The sequence below is a fragment of the Miscanthus floridulus genome, chromosome 4, assembly GCF_019320115.1.
Source record: "Miscanthus floridulus cultivar M001 chromosome 4, ASM1932011v1, whole genome shotgun sequence".
Taxonomy (NCBI): Eukaryota; Viridiplantae; Streptophyta; class Magnoliopsida; order Poales; family Poaceae; genus Miscanthus; species Miscanthus floridulus.
In genome coordinates, this window is record NC_089583.1 from 121534972 (window position 1) to 121555272 (window position 20301).

General features: G+C 47.1%; 1 protein-coding gene across 1 annotated transcript; it reads right to left on the reverse strand.

Annotated features, from left to right (window-relative positions):
* Positions 1 to 7163: 7163 nt before the first annotated feature.
* LOC136552929 (protein ENHANCED DISEASE RESISTANCE 4-like) lies at positions 7164 to 10899 on the reverse strand. The gene is made up of 3 exons (XM_066544503.1): positions 10631 to 10899; positions 9670 to 9836; positions 7164 to 9543 (listed from the first exon to the last, which is right to left on the reverse strand). Exons 2-3 carry the CDS (start codon positions 9785 to 9787, stop codon positions 7442 to 7444), a joined length of 2220 nt encoding a protein of 739 aa, XP_066400600.1. The 5' UTR covers positions 9788 to 9836; positions 10631 to 10899; the 3' UTR covers positions 7164 to 7441.
* Between the last annotated feature and the right edge of the window lie 9402 nt (positions 10900 to 20301).

Here is a 20301-nt window from a genome sequence, read left to right on the forward strand (position 1 = left end):
TAGCCCCTCATGAGTGGCATTGAGCTCATCAAAGGATTGCTCAAGAAATTTTACTTTCTTGCACAATTCTTTGCACTCCTTTCTCTTTATCTCATTGTAAGCATGCACTTGCTCACACATGTCCAAGAGCTCCTTCTTGGAGTACTCCTCATCCTCATCATCACTCCTACAAGCATCACTTTCACATTTATCATTACTCTCATCATATTTTACCTTGCTAGGCTTTGCCATGAGGCATGTTGATGAAGTGTCGAAGATGGAGGGCTTGTTGTTGATGGCGATGCTTGCTAGTGCTCTCTTGATAGACTTCTTGCCATCATAGCCCTTCTTCTTCATGAACTTGCCCATCTTGCGCACAAAGAGAGCCATAGCTTCATCATCAATATCACTTAGATCTTCATCATCACTTGATTCTTTCTTGGACTTGCCCTTGTTCTTGTATGATGATGAACTAGCCTTGAATGCTATGCTTTTCTTCTTCTTGTCCTCTTCTTCCTTCTTGTCATCCTTGTCATCCCTCTCCCTTTCCACATGGTATGGCTCTTGTGTCATGACATCATCTAGTATTTGGTTGGGGGTAATGTCCTTCAATCCTCCTCTTATGATGAGCAATCTTAACATCTCAAATCTTAGAGGTAAGCACATTAAGAATCGATGAGACATCATCATCCTTGATCTTCTCTCCCAATACCTTTAAGTCATTGACAATGACTTGCAATCGATGAAACATCTCCGGAATGCTCTCATCTTCCTTTATCTTGAAGCTTGTCAATTTATCCTTGAGGATATACAACTTGGCACTCTTCACCGCTGGTGTGCCCTCATATGTTTCCTCTAATCTTTTCCACACATCATTTGCTCTATCACAATCCTTGATTTGCTCAAACACCTTGGAATCAATGGCATTGTATATGGTGTTGAGAGCCATTGTATTGCATTGCTTGTTGATCTTATCTTGATTTGTTAGATTATCGGGATCAATGATAGCATAGTCATTCTTGGTCACTTCCCATACTTGATCATTTATTGAACCAAGATACATTCTTATTTTTCTCTTCCAATAACCATAGCATGTGCCATCAAAGAACGGTGGTTTGCCCCCCACATGGTTGAACACAACTTGAGCCATAATTTGACACTGAGGTTGTTAAGTCTTTAATCAAACGGTGACCATGGCTCCGATACCACTTGAAAGGTCCTGATATGGCTAGAGGGGGGTAAATAGCCTATTTAAAATTCTACAAATCAACTAGAGCAATTTGATTAGTATGATAAATAGCATAATGCAAACTTGCTCTAGCTCTACAAGGGTTGCAAGCCACCTATCCAACAATCCTAGTTGCAATGATTGCTTAGGCACACAACTTCCAAAGTAATTACTCACTAAGAGCTCTCAATCTTGCTACTCTAAAGAGCTCAACTAGATGAATATAAATAATAAAGCAAGCTCTCAATTCTAATTACACTAAAGAGCTTGTATCAACTAGTTTGCAAGAATATGAATAAATGAGTAAGATGATTATACCGACGTGTAGGGGATGAACCAATCACAAGAAGAATATATAGCCAATCACCGGGAGAATGCCAAAGACAAGAGATAATTGATTTTCTTTCGAGGTTCACGTGCTTACCAACATGCTACGTCCCCATTGTGTCGACCAACACTTGGTGATTCAGTGGCTAAGAGGTGTTTCACAAACCTCATCCATACGATAGGACACCGCAAGAACCAACCTACAAGTGAGGTAACTCAATGACACGAGCAATTTACTAGAGTTACCTTTTGGCACTCCACCGGGGAAGGTACAACTCCCCTCACAATCACCGAAGGCAGCCACGAACAATCACCAACTCATGCTGATCCTTCACCGCTCCTCCAACCGTCTAGGTGGTGGCAACCACCAAGAGAAATAAGCGAAATCCGTAGCGCAACACGAATACCAAGTGCCTCTAGATGCAATCACTCAAGCAATGCACTTGGATTCTCTCCCAATCTCACAAAGATGATAAATCAATGATGGAGATGAGTGGAAGAACTTTGGCTAAGCTCACAAGGTTGCTATGTCAATGAAAATGTGCAAGAGAGCTCCCTTGAGCTGGCTATGGGGCTATAAATAGAGCCCCTATCAAATAGAGCCGTTATACCCCTTCACTGGGCAAAACGCGCTCTGACCGGACGCTCCGGTCATACTGACCGGACGCTGGTCCTCAGCGTCCGGTCGCCCGATGGACGCCACGCATCACTAGCTTCAAACGCTGTTTGTCAGATTTCAACGGCTACGAAGCTGACCAGACGCTCCGGTAAAACTGACCGGACGCTGAAGCCCCAGCGTCCGGTCGTTTCCAGTAAGCTCCCCGAGGCATATTTTTCGACCGGACGTGTCCGGTGCAATACCCTTGGTACTGTGCAGACCCATCAGTTTGACCGGACATAGCCTTTCAGCGTCCGGTCACTGCGTGACCCAGCATCCGGTCAGTAGACCGACGCCAGCATCATTTCGACCAACTCCATTTTAATTCTAACTTCTTCAACCTTGCTCAAATGTGCCAACCACCAAGAAATTGCATCCGACGCAATAGAAAATAGGCATTCCATTTTCCTGAAAACGCCGAATGAGTTAGAGCACAAGTGTTAGCATATTTTCACAAACATTTTCAAGGGTGTTAGCACTCTACTAGATCCTAAATGCATATGCAATGAGTTAGAGCATCTAGTGGCACTTTGATAACCACATTCCGATATGAGTTTCACTCCTCTTAATAGTATGGCTATCTATCCTAAATGTGATCACACTCACTAAGTGTCTTAATCACTAAAACAAAATGGCTCCTATATTTTATACCTTTGCCTTGAGCCTTTTGTTTTTCTCTTTCTTCTTTTCCAAGTTTAAGCATTTGACCATCATCATGCCATCTCCATTGTCATGATCTTCGCCATTGCTTCATCACTTGGGGTAGTGCTACCTATCTCATAATCATCTTGATAAACTAGGTTAGCACTTAGGGTTTCATCAATTAACCAAAACCAAATTAGAGCTTTCACTACCTCTCCCTCACAGAATCAGCTCTGACCACTCTGGTTCAGCGCCAACCACCTTCTGGTTTCGATCTATCGGAAGCCAAACGGGAAACTCTAGGGGATACGGCCACCATCCATTAGGGTGCCCTAAGGGATAAATTCGCCCACTAGATTGAAGACATCTACCATCTCGCCGACCCAATCGTCGACCAGCTCTCGTCGACTGTCAATATGCTGCAAATCGGCCAACATCCCAAAGAATCCCTCCACATCATCGTAGAGAAAAATCCAGACTCTGAGTCCCAGAGCTCTATGGAGATTGTCACCGAAACCGCTGTCGTCCAACCTCCTTTTCCACCCTTCCGAGGAGGCGGGATTTTTAATGTCAGTATCGACAGCCCTCCACGAGATGAAGAAACCGATGAGGACCACATAGCTCACGTCAATAGAAACGCCAACCATGTGCCTCCAACAGACGCAAACACTCGACAACAAGATCGGAGTCTAGCAATTTAAGAAAGCTAAGTCAAGTCGCTTCCTAATTAAATATTATTATTATACTTCCAGATATATCCATATGTCTATATGATTTGGTTGGAAGAAACCTAATCACATCTTGTTGTTGCTCGTAATTTCTGATCGAATACGCAAGATCGTTTCCGTGGATCACGACAACCAGCAATCAGGAAAGGCGGCCAGCGATAACGCGATGTAGAGCAGTGTTTTCCACCAAAGATGCTGGCAACCTCACGTATCTTAGGCATATAAGGAAGATCTTGGATTGCGCCCTCGCCTCAGTCGGACACGCTCAAGGACTTCGCCTCCCCACGTGCATTGACTCCATCAGGCTCTGATTACGTTTGTTCGCCTACGACTCCGCATACCCGTCCGAGCCGTCAAGCGAGCTGCCCGTGTCGTCGATCAGTAACATAAGGACGACATCACCTGGACTACTTCGATCGCCTGCCGTGTCGCAATGATGACAACCATGACCGCCGCCATGATGACAGTTCGGAAAAGCTCGAGGGCTAGGCAATTTCATACACATGGACCAGATAACGCCATATGTTGCCGATCAGATGTTCTGTCTAAAGCTAAGTCATGCTTAACATTTTTTCTAAATATTCCCCAACCTTCATATGTCCCCATGATGTTTCTTCGAGTTGTTTTGTCCATGTCTGTTATCCAAACGATTTTCTTTCATGTATACCATCTTAAAGATGACATACATCTAAGCCTAAGGCAAATCCCCGAATAGCCATAGAGATGACCCTATCTCTAGCTTCTCCCTACACGTGCATGAGCGCCTACCCTCTGCGTTAGGGGTGGTCGACAGCGGCTCCTTAGCGACGTCCTGCTCTTTCTACATGCACATGGGCTCCGCGCTCCACGTTATGGTTAACAGGCTAGTTAAGGCTGGAGACTCAACTACACACTAATTGGTTGGGCGGTTTATATTAAATATAAACATATCTTCATAATAACACTAAGTGTTCACATCAACTGATCGCTGAGCTGCATACACTATTTCCTGATTTTTTTATATTTTGGCCCTTTTTTTGAAAGTTTCTCACAAATATACTCCTGGCGGAAAGAATTCAGAAAATTGACTCTTAGCTCGGCGTCATTGGTGCTGGCGCCGAGCTCCTGGGCACGGTAGATGACATGGCAGTGATCTCGGCGCCAGTCACTCTGGCGCCGAGCTCACTGCCATTTAACCCCGGGCAACCTTCCTGCCCAAGTGTTCTTCCTCTTCTTTCTCCTTCCTCTCGGTTTTTTTCTCTCCCCACTTCACCCTACCTCATGAATCGACATATTGGACTTTGAAAACTTTGATTTGATCCGTAGATCTTTGAGAGCAAGGTATCCTCGCTCCCCTACTAATTTTTTTCATATCGATTCGGTATGTATTAGTCGGATTTTTAACGTAATAATCATCATCACTTAGGGTTTCATTGTATCCATCAATATATGTATTATACAACCGTAGGATAATGCCAAGACGTGAAAAAGCTAGCAAACTTAAGCGCATGTAGTTATGTTATGGGTTCATTGTTGTGCATCAAATGGAAAACCCCAGGTTTATGGTTTAATGTTAACTGCTTTGGGTTCTTAGAACAAAATTGGTTGTATTGTAGTTATGGTTCTCATTGACATTTATTTGTGATGTTTTGATTTATGTTTGTTAAATTACATCCATTTTGTTAGATGCAAGAAATGTTTCGGGAAGAGTTTTGGTGAAAACAGGGTCGTCCTCGAGAATTATACCCCGACACGTCTAGCAAAGATACCCCTGTCCCTCCCGACCTCCTTGTCGGGTTGATAGAGCAACTAGTTTTTTTTTCTTATTTCAATTGGACGGCGCGACCGGAAGCTGGAGCCTGGGCCTTGGGGGGGGATTTGTAGGGTCCAAATCAGCTTCGGCACCGATAGCCTGACATCGGCCCAAGATGTGGGGAGGAAGGGAGGCCAAGGTTGGACATCGAGCAGAGCTCGGCCCAACTCTATGAAAAAGTCAGCCCAGTTTATTTCTCCCCCTTCCTAATAAGAAAAAAGTTCATATTACCTCCATAAATTTTTGCAAAAGTCTATTTTTCTTTCCTGAACTCCAAAACCGGGTAAACCACCTCTCTAAACTTTTAAAACCGTTCGTTTTACCTCCCTGACCGGTTATAAGCGGTTTTCAAAGGCGATTTTGTCTTTTTCTTTTCTATTTATTTCGGCTGAATCTTTGAAAAATTATTGTAAATCACAGAAAAATCATAAAATGGATAATCCAATTTTGTTGAACTCCACATGAGTAGATCTACATAGTGAACATATAATATGGTATGCTTTAGTACAAATTTTTTCCGTAGCTTTAGATCAATGTTTTTCTGTTAATTCATAGCTGCAGTTTCTATGGTTCAATTGTGGTGAAATTTTTATGGTGTGTTAATTATTGTATTCTTGAAGTGTAGTAAAAATTTCATACTCATTGGATCATGTATAACTTCGTTATAGATTTATAAATATTTTAAATCTATAACTAGCAACGATTAATCGACGTGGTCAGATTGGAAAAGCGTGGTCTAACTCACGAGGCGCTTTATCGGGACTGCACGGTTAGGCGATGGTCACATGCGGGTGTAGTGGTTTGGTAAACGTAAGATCTGGCTTAGGCCTCAGCAGATGGCCCAGCGTTTGTTATTCCTGAGACCACACGGCCACACGACGCACTGAACCTAGCTTGCCCTCCTGGAAACGGGATTGCCAATTTTCAGAGACCGTAAGCAGCAAGTATTATTGCCGATGAACCATGATCAGTTGGTGATGGTAATTACAGAGAAAGAAAGAGGAGACATAATGGAGCAACAAGAGAGAGCAGCAGGGAAGACCCAGGGCACAAATCCTCTCTCTTTTTTCTTCTCTCTCTTTCACTCACTCACTCACTACTACGTATTTTCACCTACAAAACTAACCAAATATCATCCACCAGTTGAGGGAGGTAACGTGGACTTTTTCCTCCTAATAATCTCCTATAACCTGTGTGGTGATTGGGGTGATAACGAAAACGATAATTCTCAATTTACAGAGATTGTTTTCATGATTTTTCCGGTTTTTAAGCTTAAGCAAAAACAAATTGCGGAAAAACAATGATAAGATGACATGGACCGAAAGCAAAAAACGATTTTATATTCTTGATTGAGAAATACTGTATTTTGCCGTCTTCGACAGGTCAACTGCATGTATAAAATATTGTAAAATCCTTCAATTTTCTGGTCAACTATCTCGTCTTTATACCTGCATGTATGACCACTTCTTTCTTCTATCTATAATATAAAGATATTGTAAAATCCTTCAATTTTTTGAGATTTTCCAAATATTTTTCAATGCAACTCTACACATGTAACTTGCTTGTTTTTGTAACTAAAATATTTAAACGATATTTATGTTTCTAGTTTTAATGGTTTGACTACAGAAGTTTGTTCCAACTCCTAAACCATTTTTTTTATGACTGCAGATAGTAGAGAGAGATAGATACTATGTGCAAACTTTGCTGTTCTTAGTCTCTGCTTGCACTTCATGCAAACAAATTCATGTTTGTAGTTCTTGTTTTTCAAATTACGGCAATATTATCTTTGAAAAAAAAAATATACTGCAATAGTCCTTTCTTATACACTTCGGCTTCTTCATCAGGCACCTTCAATTTTCTTGTTCCCAAACAAGGCCATAATGCTTCTTTCTGAGACTCTCAATGCTGGATATTTACATTTCATTGTACAGCATTTTGACGCTCCAAAAAAATGGCAAACAAACAGCCTATAAATCCAATACCGCACCTAAAATGAATAGTAATAAAACTATAAAACTATGAGAATTCCAATTCGAATTCCAAAACCTGAACCTATTCCTGCAATATACACAAGCCTTTCCTGCTATTTACTTTATCCTGATGGCTCCCGCTGCTGGAGTCCCCTTGCCGGGCATCCATGGGAGCGGCCAGCCAGACCCTTTCCCCACTGATCTCTTCAGCGCACCAACGTCTTCCTCGTCCGAGTCATCGACGTCGTAGCCATCGTCGATGCAAACGCCTTTCCCTTTCGTGTCGTGCTGTCTCACGTCAGGCGTCGTCCGCTCGCTGAAGCTCTCGTACAGGTCAGGGGAGTGGCGCAGCAGCTCGCTAGCTGACCCATACCCCATCAGCCGGTGCAGCCGCCCCACGGCTTTCGTCCCGTCGAGGGTGTCGAACGACGTGTTCCTCGAGACGGGCAGCCGCTGCTCGTCCTCCGTCGAGTAGCTGCTGAGACCGAAGGCATCGATGAACGGCGCGAACGGGTCGGATCGTTCGTCGCCTTTGCCGCCATGCAGCTCGGAGCCATCTGTGCTGCACCGATCGACGGAGTCCTGGTAGGCCTTCTTCCTGGCCGGGTCCCTGTAGGAGTAGGAGAGGACGGTGGAGCAGGAGCCGCAACGCAGCTTGCGCACTGTCTTGGTCGAGACGGCGAAGTCGGCGGGCACCTGAACCAGCTTGAAGCAGCTGGAGCAGACGATGAACGGCGCGCCCTTCAGCACCGGTCGGCAGTGGTTGCGGGGCGGCAGGCGCCGCTTGGGCTCCTTGCCTGCCGGCGGCTTCCGCGGCGCGGACGGCTCCTGCGCTCTGGGCCTGCAGCAGTATCCTCGGCAGCTGCTACACTCCGGTTTGCCGTGGTGGCGGCAGCAGCCGTGCTGGCACGGCCTCGGCTCCACGTTACAGCAGCACGGGTGTGCTCTGCACTGGCGGTAGCGCCGTGACGGCAAGCCACGGGGAGGAGCAGCGGCTTGACGGGGTTTCAACGCACGAGCTGCGCTGCCATGGTGACCACGGTGACCGTCGGTAGTAGCAGCGGCGTGACGAGCTCTGGCAGGGAAGCCCGAGGCCGCCGCCGCGCGAGACACGTAGCCTTCTTGCTTTGGAAGACGAGCAGGGCGCGCGCGTGGCTGGTTGAGCTCTGGGGACTTGCTGAAAAGTTCAGAGAGGTCGCCTTTCAGCTCATCCACCGTCTTCAGAATCTTCTTCCGCAAGGGCCCCAGATGTTCTACTTGAATCTCATGGCGAGATGGGCTTGGCGCCTTTTCCCGGCCAGCGTCATCATCAACATTTTCTTCCCGTGCAGGCTGAGCAGCTGCGGGTTGAGTTGATGATTTCGGTGCAAGTTCTTGGCGACGGTCATGGTGGTACTGCGGCTGCACTGCAGCTTCACCTGAATGTTTCTTTCTGGCAGCATCGGTCGATTCGGCCTGGCGTTTCATCCCCTTGTCTGTGTCATCCTGCAATTCAGGAGAAGCATCTTTGTTTCCTCCGGAGAAGCGGGCAATACCGACGCCGGGCTCTGCACCTCCGGCATCTCTTGGTCCGCAGCCTTCAGAGTCGTCACGGACTTCCTGACTGGCCGCGCTCTGTTCGCGCTCCCTCTTCTCGATCAGTGCCAGTTGCTCAGAAACACGATTCCTCGCCGGCACAGGACCACCGGACTCACCCCGGCTCGTCGTGTCCGCGCCTGGACGCCCGCTACCCGCGATGGCATTGGCGTCAGGGGTGCTGCTGGTGCTGGCAACGTCGCCGGAGCCACGGCTCCTCGCGGCGGACACGAGACCACCGGACTCGCGCCGGCTCGTCGCGTCGGTGCCTTGGCGCCTGCTGCTCGCGGTGGCGTCAGGAGTACTGCTGGTGCTCGCGACGTCACCGGACCCACGCGTCCCGGCCGACACGAGAGCGAGATCACCGGAACCGTGCCGGCTGCCTGTCGCGTCGGTGGCTCGGTGCCAGCTGGTCCCGACTTCCGGAAGGGTCGGGGTGCCGGACCTGCTGGTGCTCGCGACATGAGGAGTCGTCGGGGTGCCGGACCTGCTGGTGCTCCCGACATGAGGAGGGGTCGGGGTGCTGGACCTGCTGGTGCTCGCGACGTCGCTGGCGTCCAGGTGCCTGCTCTGAGGAGGCAGCCCGCTCCGCGACGGCGACGCCCCGGCCGCGTCTCCCGCGCCGGTGCCGGTGCGGTTCTTTGCTGCACGATCGAGCATGTACGGGAGAATATCCGTCATAAACCAAACCAAAACAAAACCTCTGAGAGCGGAGCAAGCATCCAAATGCGAGCTCCAGGAATCGGAATGGGATTGGGACGTTAGGTTACCTCGAAGGGTGGTGCCGCATCCACCGCATTGGTACACCGGAGCGCCAGGCTCCTCAAGAACGCAGTGGCACCTCGGACACCTCACGCGGCGAACCGCTCTGGCATCTGAATTTTCCATGGGCCGGTAGGCCCCAAGGACATCCGGAGGACGGGACGGAGAACGCTGCCTGTGGCGTCAAAAGTAAACAACAGGGAAACACCATCAGCGTTCTGTTCATCAGTTCATGTATCTGTCTAAAAAAATTGCGCCTTGTAACTGAAGAGATTAGCGGACATTGCTTGCTAGCAGACAAATTCTGTGCTTGTGTGCAACGACGTCTGGTAGGCAAAGTCCGACTTAAGTGCGAATAATGACACAGAAAGAATGGTAAGCATGCACTAATAAAAGCGACCGCTACGTTTGAACTGTTCTTTTTTGGGTTTTCGTAACATTCAGGAGGAAACGTTTGAACTGTTCTTTTTGGTAAATATACTAACTGTTCTTTTTCGTATCATTCAGGAGGAAACGCTCATTTGCTGCCACTTTTTTTTTTAAAAAAAAATGAGGGAAGCAATAAAACAGCTGTTAGCCCACTGGCCATTTCAGTTAGCTTGTGCTACAGGATTCCAATTTCCAGGAGAGTGGGAAATTGCTTACTAGTAGTACTCCTAAGTAACCTGTGTTTGAACAGAGCAAGAACAAAACAAGGCAGAGAAAGCGGGTGTTCGACGATACAAGCTCAAGGTCCATGCGCATTCCAACCAAGTTCTTCCGATTTCTGCCCTATACTGCATGCAATCCACGATGAAACCGGGAATTGCAGAACACTCTAGAAGGGAATCGCATGCAATCCGAAGTACTGTAGGAGTACTAGCAAGAAAAAGCAGAGCAGCACGCGCGCGCAAGAGAGAGAGGCACGGCTGGCAGGCAAGTCCAAGAATGGGAATGGGAACAGGAACAGGAACAGAGCCGGGCACTCACCTCTCCTTTCCCCTTTCCCTCGTTGCTCCTGTAGGTGCTGCTGCGCCCTGTCCGTCGTCCCGTCGCCAACTGCTCCTCCAACTCCAATTCTCCGGAGCGCCTCCGCTTTATACGCCTCCTCGGGCTCCAACTCCAGGTAGTTGCGCCCGCCTACCCGGCCGAACAATTCGCGAGCGGGAGACGGGATGGGTCTCCGAGTTCGCTGAGCGGATACGTGTGTGGAGAGGCCGGGGCCGGGGGAGCAATAGTAGAAAAAGAAGATGGGAGGAGGCGCGGAGCAGAGGGTGAGGTCATGGCGCGTGCTCGGCAAATATTTATACGCGGAGGCGGAGGCGGAGGAGAAAGGGGGAGGAGGGAGCCGCGGCGGGTGCGGGCGACCACTTCAACGACGACGAGTGGTCTGGTGGAGACGTCCACTGCCTGGGCGCTGGGGCCCTGGGCCCTGGGCCTGTGGGTGAAGGAAGGAGGGCCAGGTCGCCCCCGGGACGGAGGAGGGGACTGGGCGAGTGGCGGGAGACCGCGTCGCCGACGCCAGTCGCGGGTGCCACCGCGTCGCCTTCTCATCTCTGCACGTAGGATTGGAACCGTATCCCTTCTGGATGCGCACCGGGGGGCGACCGCGACGGGAGTAGCCGAGTAGGGACGCGGCTGCTTTGCTCCTGACGGCTCCGCGGGCCACGCGGCCCGGGTGGGGATTGGGGAAACGCGAGGCAGGCGGCGAATTGTTTGCCCTCTGGCCGGGCCCCGGGCGAGGTGGGCACGGCGCGGTAGCTGGAAAGGTTTCGTAGAGGCGCAGGTATCGAAAATGAACTGGGGCCGGCACGGCACAGGCACGTCGCGGTCCAACCAGGCGTCGTTCGTGCATGCGCTCCGCGAGGTCACGTACAGAAGAGAAAAGGCAGGCAGCGTATCATATCACATGCCATGATTGTGCGCCGGTCGGTCGGACGGACGGACGCATGAGTAGCTCGTGGTCCGTGGAGGCGTAAAGCGATTGAGGAGTCCACCCGGCTTCCGGAAGGTGTACTCCTACGTGTACATCCATATGGCGGCTCAAGTTCCGTTCACAGCCTCACAGCTTTTCCCCTTCTGGGTCCGGGCCCGTACTAGGTGGTAGTTTAAATCTAGAGATTAAAATTTAAAAATGTCACATGTGAGTGTTTTGATAGTAATAATAAAACAAATTACAGAAGTTCTCAGTAATCCGCGAGACGAATTTATTAAGTCTGATTAATCCGTTATTAGCACATGTTTACTATAGCACCATATTGTCAAATCATGGACTAATTAGCCTTAAAAAATTCGCCTCACAAATTAGTCGCAATCTGTGTAATTAGTTATTTTTAAGTCTATATTTAATACTCTATGTATGTGTCTAAATATTCGATACGATAGAGAGTAAACTTTAGAGGAGAAACTAAATAAGGCCCCCAAATCAAATGTCACAGTGGACCGGTCTGACACGTACTAGTACTATATTTCCCTAAAAAAATACGGAGTACTATAGTACTCGAGAACGAAGAATGTGTATGCGCGTTGAATTTCTTTGTCTTCCTCGCGCGCCTTGCCTACTCGTTTTGGCTGGCCCAAAGAAACGTGGCAAGCGAGGCGACTCCTCTAGCTACTACCCGGAACGGAAAAGGCCCCGGCCGGGTGACGCCATGCCGGAGCCTGGAGGGGAGGCGCGTTATCCTGTACGGGCGGCCGGATCCGCCCAATAAGCCCGTGTTCAGTTCCGTATCAAATTTTCAAAAAGTGCTACAGTACCCATTACATCGAATCTTACGATACCTACATAGAGCATTAAATATAAACGAAAAAAACTAATTACACAGTTTGATTGGAAATTACGAGACGAACATTTTAAGCCTAATTAGTACATGATTGAACACTAATTACCAAATAAAAACGAAAATGCTACGGTATCCCCAATTCCAAACTTGTACCAAGGCCTTGTTTAGATTGGAAAAAATTTCAAACCGATGAATAGTAGCACTTTCGTCTTATTTGATAAATATTGTCCAATCGTGGACCAACTAAGCTCAAAAGATTCATCTCATGATTTCCAACTAAACTGTGCAATTAGTTATTTTTTTACCTACATTTAATGCTCTATGCAAACGACTAAAAATTGATGTGATGAAGAGAGAGTGAAAAAACTTGAATTTGGGGTATCTAAACAAGGCCCAACTAAACACGCTCTAAATGCGGCCGCGCCGAATGGCCTCGAAACGGAAAAAGGCGTTTGTCAGCCGGTAGTACCCCGCAGTTGGTGCCTCGGCGGCGCAGGTCAAACGCACGAGAAGAAACGACAACCAAGAGAGCAACGGCAGTGATGAGTCGTCGGCCGCCCGGCGCACGTGTGGCCGCGCCCGAGCACGGACGGTGCCGTGCCGTGCTTCCATGTGCCCATCCCCAGCAGATCCAACTACACTCTGCAAGGGCAGCTGCGCTGCGAGAATGATCCAGTTACAGCCAGGGCCCACCGCGCACCAACCCCACGGGCCACGGCGGAAGGCAGCAACGCTGCTTCGTTTTTTCTTTTTTCGGTAGAAGAAGAGAGTGTGTGTATCCAACAACCAGGGGCAGATCCAGAGACGAGTTAACAGGGGGGGCTAAATAATCTCTACCACTAAAAATCATGCATCCATATACTAATAATAGTACAATACATGTTGTTTTGGGCTGCTCATTGAAGAGCTGCTCCTTGTATTTTTGGGCGCCACCCGGGCTGCAGCCCCCCTAGCCCGGGGTGTGAATCCGCCCCTGCCAACAACTATGTATTTTATGCAGTTTCAACATATGAATTTTTTTACATCATAAAATTAAGATCTAAGAACCTTCATCCTCCTTCTATCTCCAGTCTTTTTCTACCTCTAGACAATTACAAATCACAAGATCACATATTTGTAAATCCACATCACAAGAAATAATTTTTTTCTATACAAGGACAAGAGGACAAATCGTTTGACTGAAGATCTTCGCTTGGTTTGACTGCCTCGTCAGTACATCAAATTTTGAAACGCACGGTCGCTTATTGGTTCGGCCAGCGGGCGGGGGCGGGGAGCGGGGCTACGTGGCCGTGTCCAGGGACCACGGTGGCTGCCCACTGTAAAAAGAGAGAGAGAGTGAGAGAAAGAAAATCTATGCGTTTTTTTTGCTAAAACATATGTATGTTGTATAGCATTTCTGGAAGAAAAAATATATCTAGGAGTAGAAGAAATAGCTATTTTTATACCTCGTGTCTTTCGATGTTCAATTTTGTCCATAATTATTAAAATGGCGGTCTTTGGCATGTTAAATTTTGGAAGTCAATCAAACATGTCCTTTGCCCCTAAACTATCAAAACGACAATTTTAGACCCTACACTTTATTTTTGGTCTTAATTTCATCAATGAATTATTAAACTTTCTTTTGACCTAATTTCATTCCTTATTCCTTATTAACTCTAGTGTTGTTTTTCTCATCTTACATGACACATGCACATTTTCATGCCTCGTCAGCTCCAGCACCGCTAATCATCCTACGTGGCACCATCGTTTGAGGATACGACAGATTGTAGAGGCGATGCAGCTCAAAGGTCTCCTCCACCGCTGTCGATGCGGGACCCACAGGATACCCCGCAAGGGAGAAAGAAGATCTAGTCCAACTAGGATTCTTCCCATATAATCGTAGTAGTAGAACTATTAGGTAATCCTATTAGGAAATCTCATTATAAACCGACTAGGACTCTGGCCTCCTGACTATATAAAGGAGGGCAGGGCTCCTGAGAAAAAAAGGCAGATCATAATCAATCCAACGCAAAGGCTAAGGCCGACTGGACGTAAGGTTATTACTCGATCTACGATCGAGGGCCTGAACCAGGATAAATCGGCTGTCTCTTGCGTAAACCATCGAGTTCGGCATACGCCGAAGCCCGAACATACTGCCCCGGGTACCCCCGTGGCAGGCTATCGGTGGTGAAACATCGACAGCTGGCGCGCCAGGTAGGGGCTTTCGGCGACTTTGCTTCCAAGAGCTCGATGGACCTCGACAACATGATTTTCCCGACGGGATCAACTTTCATCTTCGGCTCATGGATCTGCGAGGCAGACAACAACGGCAAGCTTCAAAGCCATCTCCTCGAAGATCCAGATCATCTAAAAGAAGTTCCTATTTCAACAACTACAACGGATCAGCTCACCAGAAGATTCGCACAGCTCATAGTATCCGAGTCAAATCAGATTTCACGACCACTCGTATCCGATTCGAATCCAAGCTCCAAGACGAAGTTTTATCCGAGTGCTTTCAAGAAACCGAGTTCTTTTTTGGCAAGATTCCAGAGCACAACCCAAAACAACTCGGATTACCCCCAGAATTCTCTCAAGAAGTCGAGTTCTTTTCCATTTGGGCTCGACAACATGGCAAAATCCTATTAAGGACAGGTCAAAAGACTTTTCAATCCAAGATTCGAGATACCACTGACAGGAGCTTAGGAGGGCCTCGTGCTAACGATAACATCGCAGGACTGTATCATCCACTGGCCGGATTTCGTTCCTGAAGGTAGCGGAACCCAACTAGTCGGCACAACAACAACAGCTATTTTACCTTACCAAGAAGAAGACTCGATCTACGACACCGAGGCATCCACTAAAGTTATCAGTGACTCCGACAGCATGAAAACTAACGCTAATAACAGAATGACTCATGCGCGAGAGGTGCTCATGGTTCGACGACCGCGGTCACCATTAAATCCCTCGGAAGCACCCGATGTCAGATCATCGGATGAATCAGAATCCAACATATCACCCTTTGCCTAGGGCTACGACGGAGAAACAGATAGTCAGAAACAAGCTAGAGAAAGAAAAAACAAGTTGAAGCAAGGGCGCCAACACCGTGCTAAGCAGCGCAGGGAAGCTTGGATCAGATACAAGTCAGAATTGGCTGAGTACGACAAAAGAAAATCGCAATGAGAAGTTGAAGGGAGACGCACGGCGAATACGCCTTACGATAAGATTTGAGAAGCATTAGAAGAACTCGGAGCAACTTCGCATCCTGGTGAGAAGTATGAACAGCTCCAGGACCTGCTCCGATCAACAATCCCGAGAACGCATGAAGAGAAAGCTCGATCAGGACTACCCGCCAGATCAACAACCCACCGGCAAGAAGATCTAAATCAAAGGAAATCCGCTTTCGAAAGACTTGGGCCGGGTGGAAGCCATGACGGAGGAAGTAGGAAGGAACATAATCAAGGCCACCGATTTGAACAACTAAAGAAGACTAGGAGCAGGGTTCCTACCCAGACAACCTCGTAAGATTGTTCCCATTAGAACGACAGTTGGCCAGAGGAAGGCGTCGAATCTGAATTCAAAGAAACCAAGGCACACGACAGGTTCCCCTGTTTCGCGAACAGGCTCGCATTGGTGCGATTACCTCACAAATTCAAACCATCTAATCACTCCAAGTATGATGGCAAAACTGAACCAAAGCAATGGCTCAGAATATATTCACAATCGATTGAACTAGCCGGAGGAGACGACGATATCAAAGCCCTTTTCTTCCCCATGGCACTAGAGGCCATGCCCCTCCAATGGTTCGATAAACTAAATCCAAGATCTATCAGAAATTGAGAGGATTTACAGAGAGCTTTTTGTGAGAATTTCGTAGGAATCATTACACACCCAATCACTCATGCAGAACTAAAAGGACTCAAGCAAAGGGGAGGTGAAAGTCTCAGAAACTACTATCGACGATTCGACGAACTACGAGCTCAAGTGCATGACATAACCGAACGAGAAGTAATTGAAGCTTTCTCTCACGGAATCATGGCTAGATGGCAATTTCAAGACTTCTGCAAAGAAAATCCAAGAAACAATGAAGAATTCAGACGTACAGTAGAAAAGATGATTACTGCAGAAGAAAAAACACGAGAGTGGTTCCCGAACAGAAGCAACCAAGACAACCCGGACAAGCAAAGTCAACGAAATAGCAGACATCAAGAAAGAAAACGTAGACCAGACAATACTGTGGCAATGGCCGACAAATCAAAGAAGTTTCCCAAACCAAGAAGATATGATGACATTGAAAACATACGTTGCCCATTGCACCCTAGTGGGAGGCACACTATCGGAAATTGCTACACTTTCAATGATCGATACACAAGAAAAGATAATAAGGAAAACACTAAAGAGGACAATCAGAAAAGAGAAGAAGACAACCACGAGGACAAAGGATTCCAAAAACCTAGGGGAACGGTAGCAGTGATTTTCTCAGGGGCTCCGGATTGCAGAAGCAAACATCAAGAAAAACTAGCACTGTGGACCATTATGACAGCAGAACCGGCTACGCCAAGATACCTCAATTGGTCACAGTATCCTATCTAATTTACCAGAGAAGACTAATGGACTAGCGTGGGAAACGCAGGCCATTATCCAGTGGTTCTGGATCCGACTATTGCTGGTATGACCATCACCAAAGTACTAATCGATGGAGGAGCTGGGCTTAACATCATCTTTTCAGAAACTCTAAGGAAAATGGGACTACAACTCACCGGGATGATTACGCCAACAAGCACACCTTTTTACGGAATAGTACCCGACAAAGCAGCCATGCCACTCGGACAAATTACTTTACCTGTTACCTTTGGAACTCCTTCAAACTACCGAACAGAGTTTATCAAATTTGAAGTCGCCGACTTCGATTCATCATATCATGCAATCCTCGGACGTCCAGCACTGGCCAAATTCATGGCAATACCACATTACCCGTACTTACTACTTAAGATGCCAGGACCCAATGGTATCCTTTCCCTTCGAAGCAATTTGAAGCGCACTTTTGACTGCGACGTTCAAGCAATCCAAATTGCAGCTAAAGCACAAGCCGACAATGGAAGAAAAGAAATAGCCGTAATCGCTGCAGAAACAAGCCAAGAAGAATTAGAAATAACGGCTAAAAAGCCCAGCATCATCGCACCACCAAAAGAAGCCGACGTCAAGCAAATCGACTTAGGCACAGGCGATACCTCCAAGACAGCGACTATTAGTGCTCACCTCTCGGCAAAATAGGAACTCACGCTCACCAACTTTCTTTGGGACAACAAAGATATCTTCGCTTGGAAGCCAGCCGACATGCCAGGAGTCCCAAGGGAGTTGGCTGAGCACAGAATTGATGTTAACAAAAGCTCCAAACCTATAAAACAACGGCTACGACGATTCTCACCCGACAAGAAGGCAGCAATTAAAAAGGAAATAACAAAACTAATGGCAGCCGGATTCATCAAGGAGATCCTACATCCAGATTGGCTAGCAAACCCGGTCCTTGTACAGAAGAAAAACACGGACGAGTGGCGTATGTGCGTCGATTACACAGATCTCAACAAACATTGCCCAAAAGATCCGTTCGGGCTACCACGCATTGACCAGATAGTTGACTCGACAGCAGGATCTGCGTTATTATCTTTTCTCGATTGCTATTCAGGATATCACCAGATCGCACTAAAAGAAGAAGACCAGAGCAAGACATCTTTCATCATCCCGTTTGGTGCCTACTGCTACAAGACCATGTCGTTTGGACTAAAGAACGCTGGCGCCACGTACCAAAGAGCTATCTAGACTTGCCTTGGGAATCAAATCGGTGAAAATGTGGAGGCATACGTGGATGATGTGGTGGTGAAAACAAAGAACCCAGACACTCTAATTGAAGATTTAAAGCAAACCTTCGAAAACTTGAAGAAATGGAGATGGAAATTGAATCCAAATAAATGTGTATTTGGAGATCCCTCAGGACAACTACTCGGATTTTTGGTCAGTCAGCGCGGGATCAAAGCCAGCACCAAGCAAATTTGAGCTATAACAGAAATGGGTCCACCTAGAAGTGTCAAAGATGTGCAGAAACTAACAGGATGCATGGCGGCCCTCAACCGTTTCATATCAAGACTCGGCGAAAAGGGGTTACCTTTCTTTAAACTACTAAAGAAGACAGATAAGTTTGAATGGACAATAGAGGCCGACGAAGCTTTCAAAAAACTTAAAGAATACCTCACTTCATCACCTATCCTGACACCTCCAAAGAAAGATGAAGATATGATGCTATATATCGCGGCAACTCCTACCGTAATCAGCACAGCAATAGTCATAGAAAGAGAAGAACAAGGGCGTGTGTATAAAGTGCAACGTCCAGTATACTACATCAGCGAAGTACTGTCAGAATCCAAAATCCGGTACCTGCATGTACAAAAACTACTCCACGCTCTACTCATTACCTCACGGAAGCTTCGCCACTATTTCGAAAGCCACAAGATTACCGTAGTGACAGATTTTCCACTCGGAGACATCCTACACAATAAAGACGCCACAGGGCGCATATCCAAATGGGCAGTTGAAATTGGAGCTCTTGACATCAATTTCACCCCACGGAAAGCAATCAAATCTCAAGCCCTCGCCGATTTCATGGCCGAATGGACAGAGATTCAACAGCCCTTATCAGATACAATCCTCGACCACTAGAAGATGTACTTTGACGGATCACTCAAACTAGGCGGGGCTGGTGCAGGCGTTCTCCTCATTTCTCTAGAAGGAAAACAACTCAAGTACGTCCTTCAGATATTATGGCAAGCTACAAATAACGAAGCAGAATATGAAGCCCTCATCCATGGGCTACGAGTCATGATTACCCTCGGAATAAAAAGATTACTCGTATACGGCGATTCAGCAGTGGTCATCAACCAAGTCAACAAAGATTGGGACTACACCAAAGAAAACATGGGTGCTTATTGTGCTGAAATACGGAAACTTGAAAAACACTTCCAAGGATTAGAAATTTTACACGTCCTACACGATTCCAACATTACAGCAGATGTCCTTGCCAAGCTCGGATCAGACAGAGCAAAGGTTCCACCCGGCGTATTCATAGAAGAGCTATCAGTTCCCTCTATCAAACAACCCGGTGAAACAACACATGAAATTCAGGCTAAAGGCGTTCAGATCTTGATAATCAATACTTCATGGACCCAAGTTTTCATTGACTATATCAAAGAAAACAAATTACCAGCAGATAAGGCAGAAGCCACCCAAGTTGTTCGCAGAAGCAAAAACTACGTTCTAGTAGGAGATAAACTTTACAGAAGAGCAGCATCATCAGGAGTACTCCTAAAATGTGTCTCATTTGAAGAAGGTAAAGAGATCCTAGACGAAATACACTCAGGTTGCTGTGGAAATCATGCCGCCTCAAGGACACTGGTTGGCAAAGCATTTTGCACCGGATTCTACTGGCCAACCGCTTTGAAAGACGCAGAAGAGCTTGTCAGAAAATGCAAAGGTTGCCAAATGTTTGCAAGACAAGCCCATGTACCAGCTCACAATCTTATCTGCATCCCACCCGCTTGGCCTTTTTCCTGCTGGGGGCTAGATCAAGTAGGACCCCTGAAAAAAGCAAAAGGCGGTTTCGAGTACATCTTTGTAGCAATCGACAAGTTCACCAAGTGGATTGAATACAAACCACTCGCGAAATACAGCGCAACCAAAGCAGTCGAGTTCATCCAAGACATTATGCACCGCTTCGGCATGTCCAATCGAATCATCACAGATCTAGGCTCCCCCTTCACAGCTACAGAATTCAAGAGCTGGGCACAAGACTGTGGTTTCAGTATAGACTATGCGTCTGTTGCGCATCTAGAAGCCAACGGACAAGTAGAA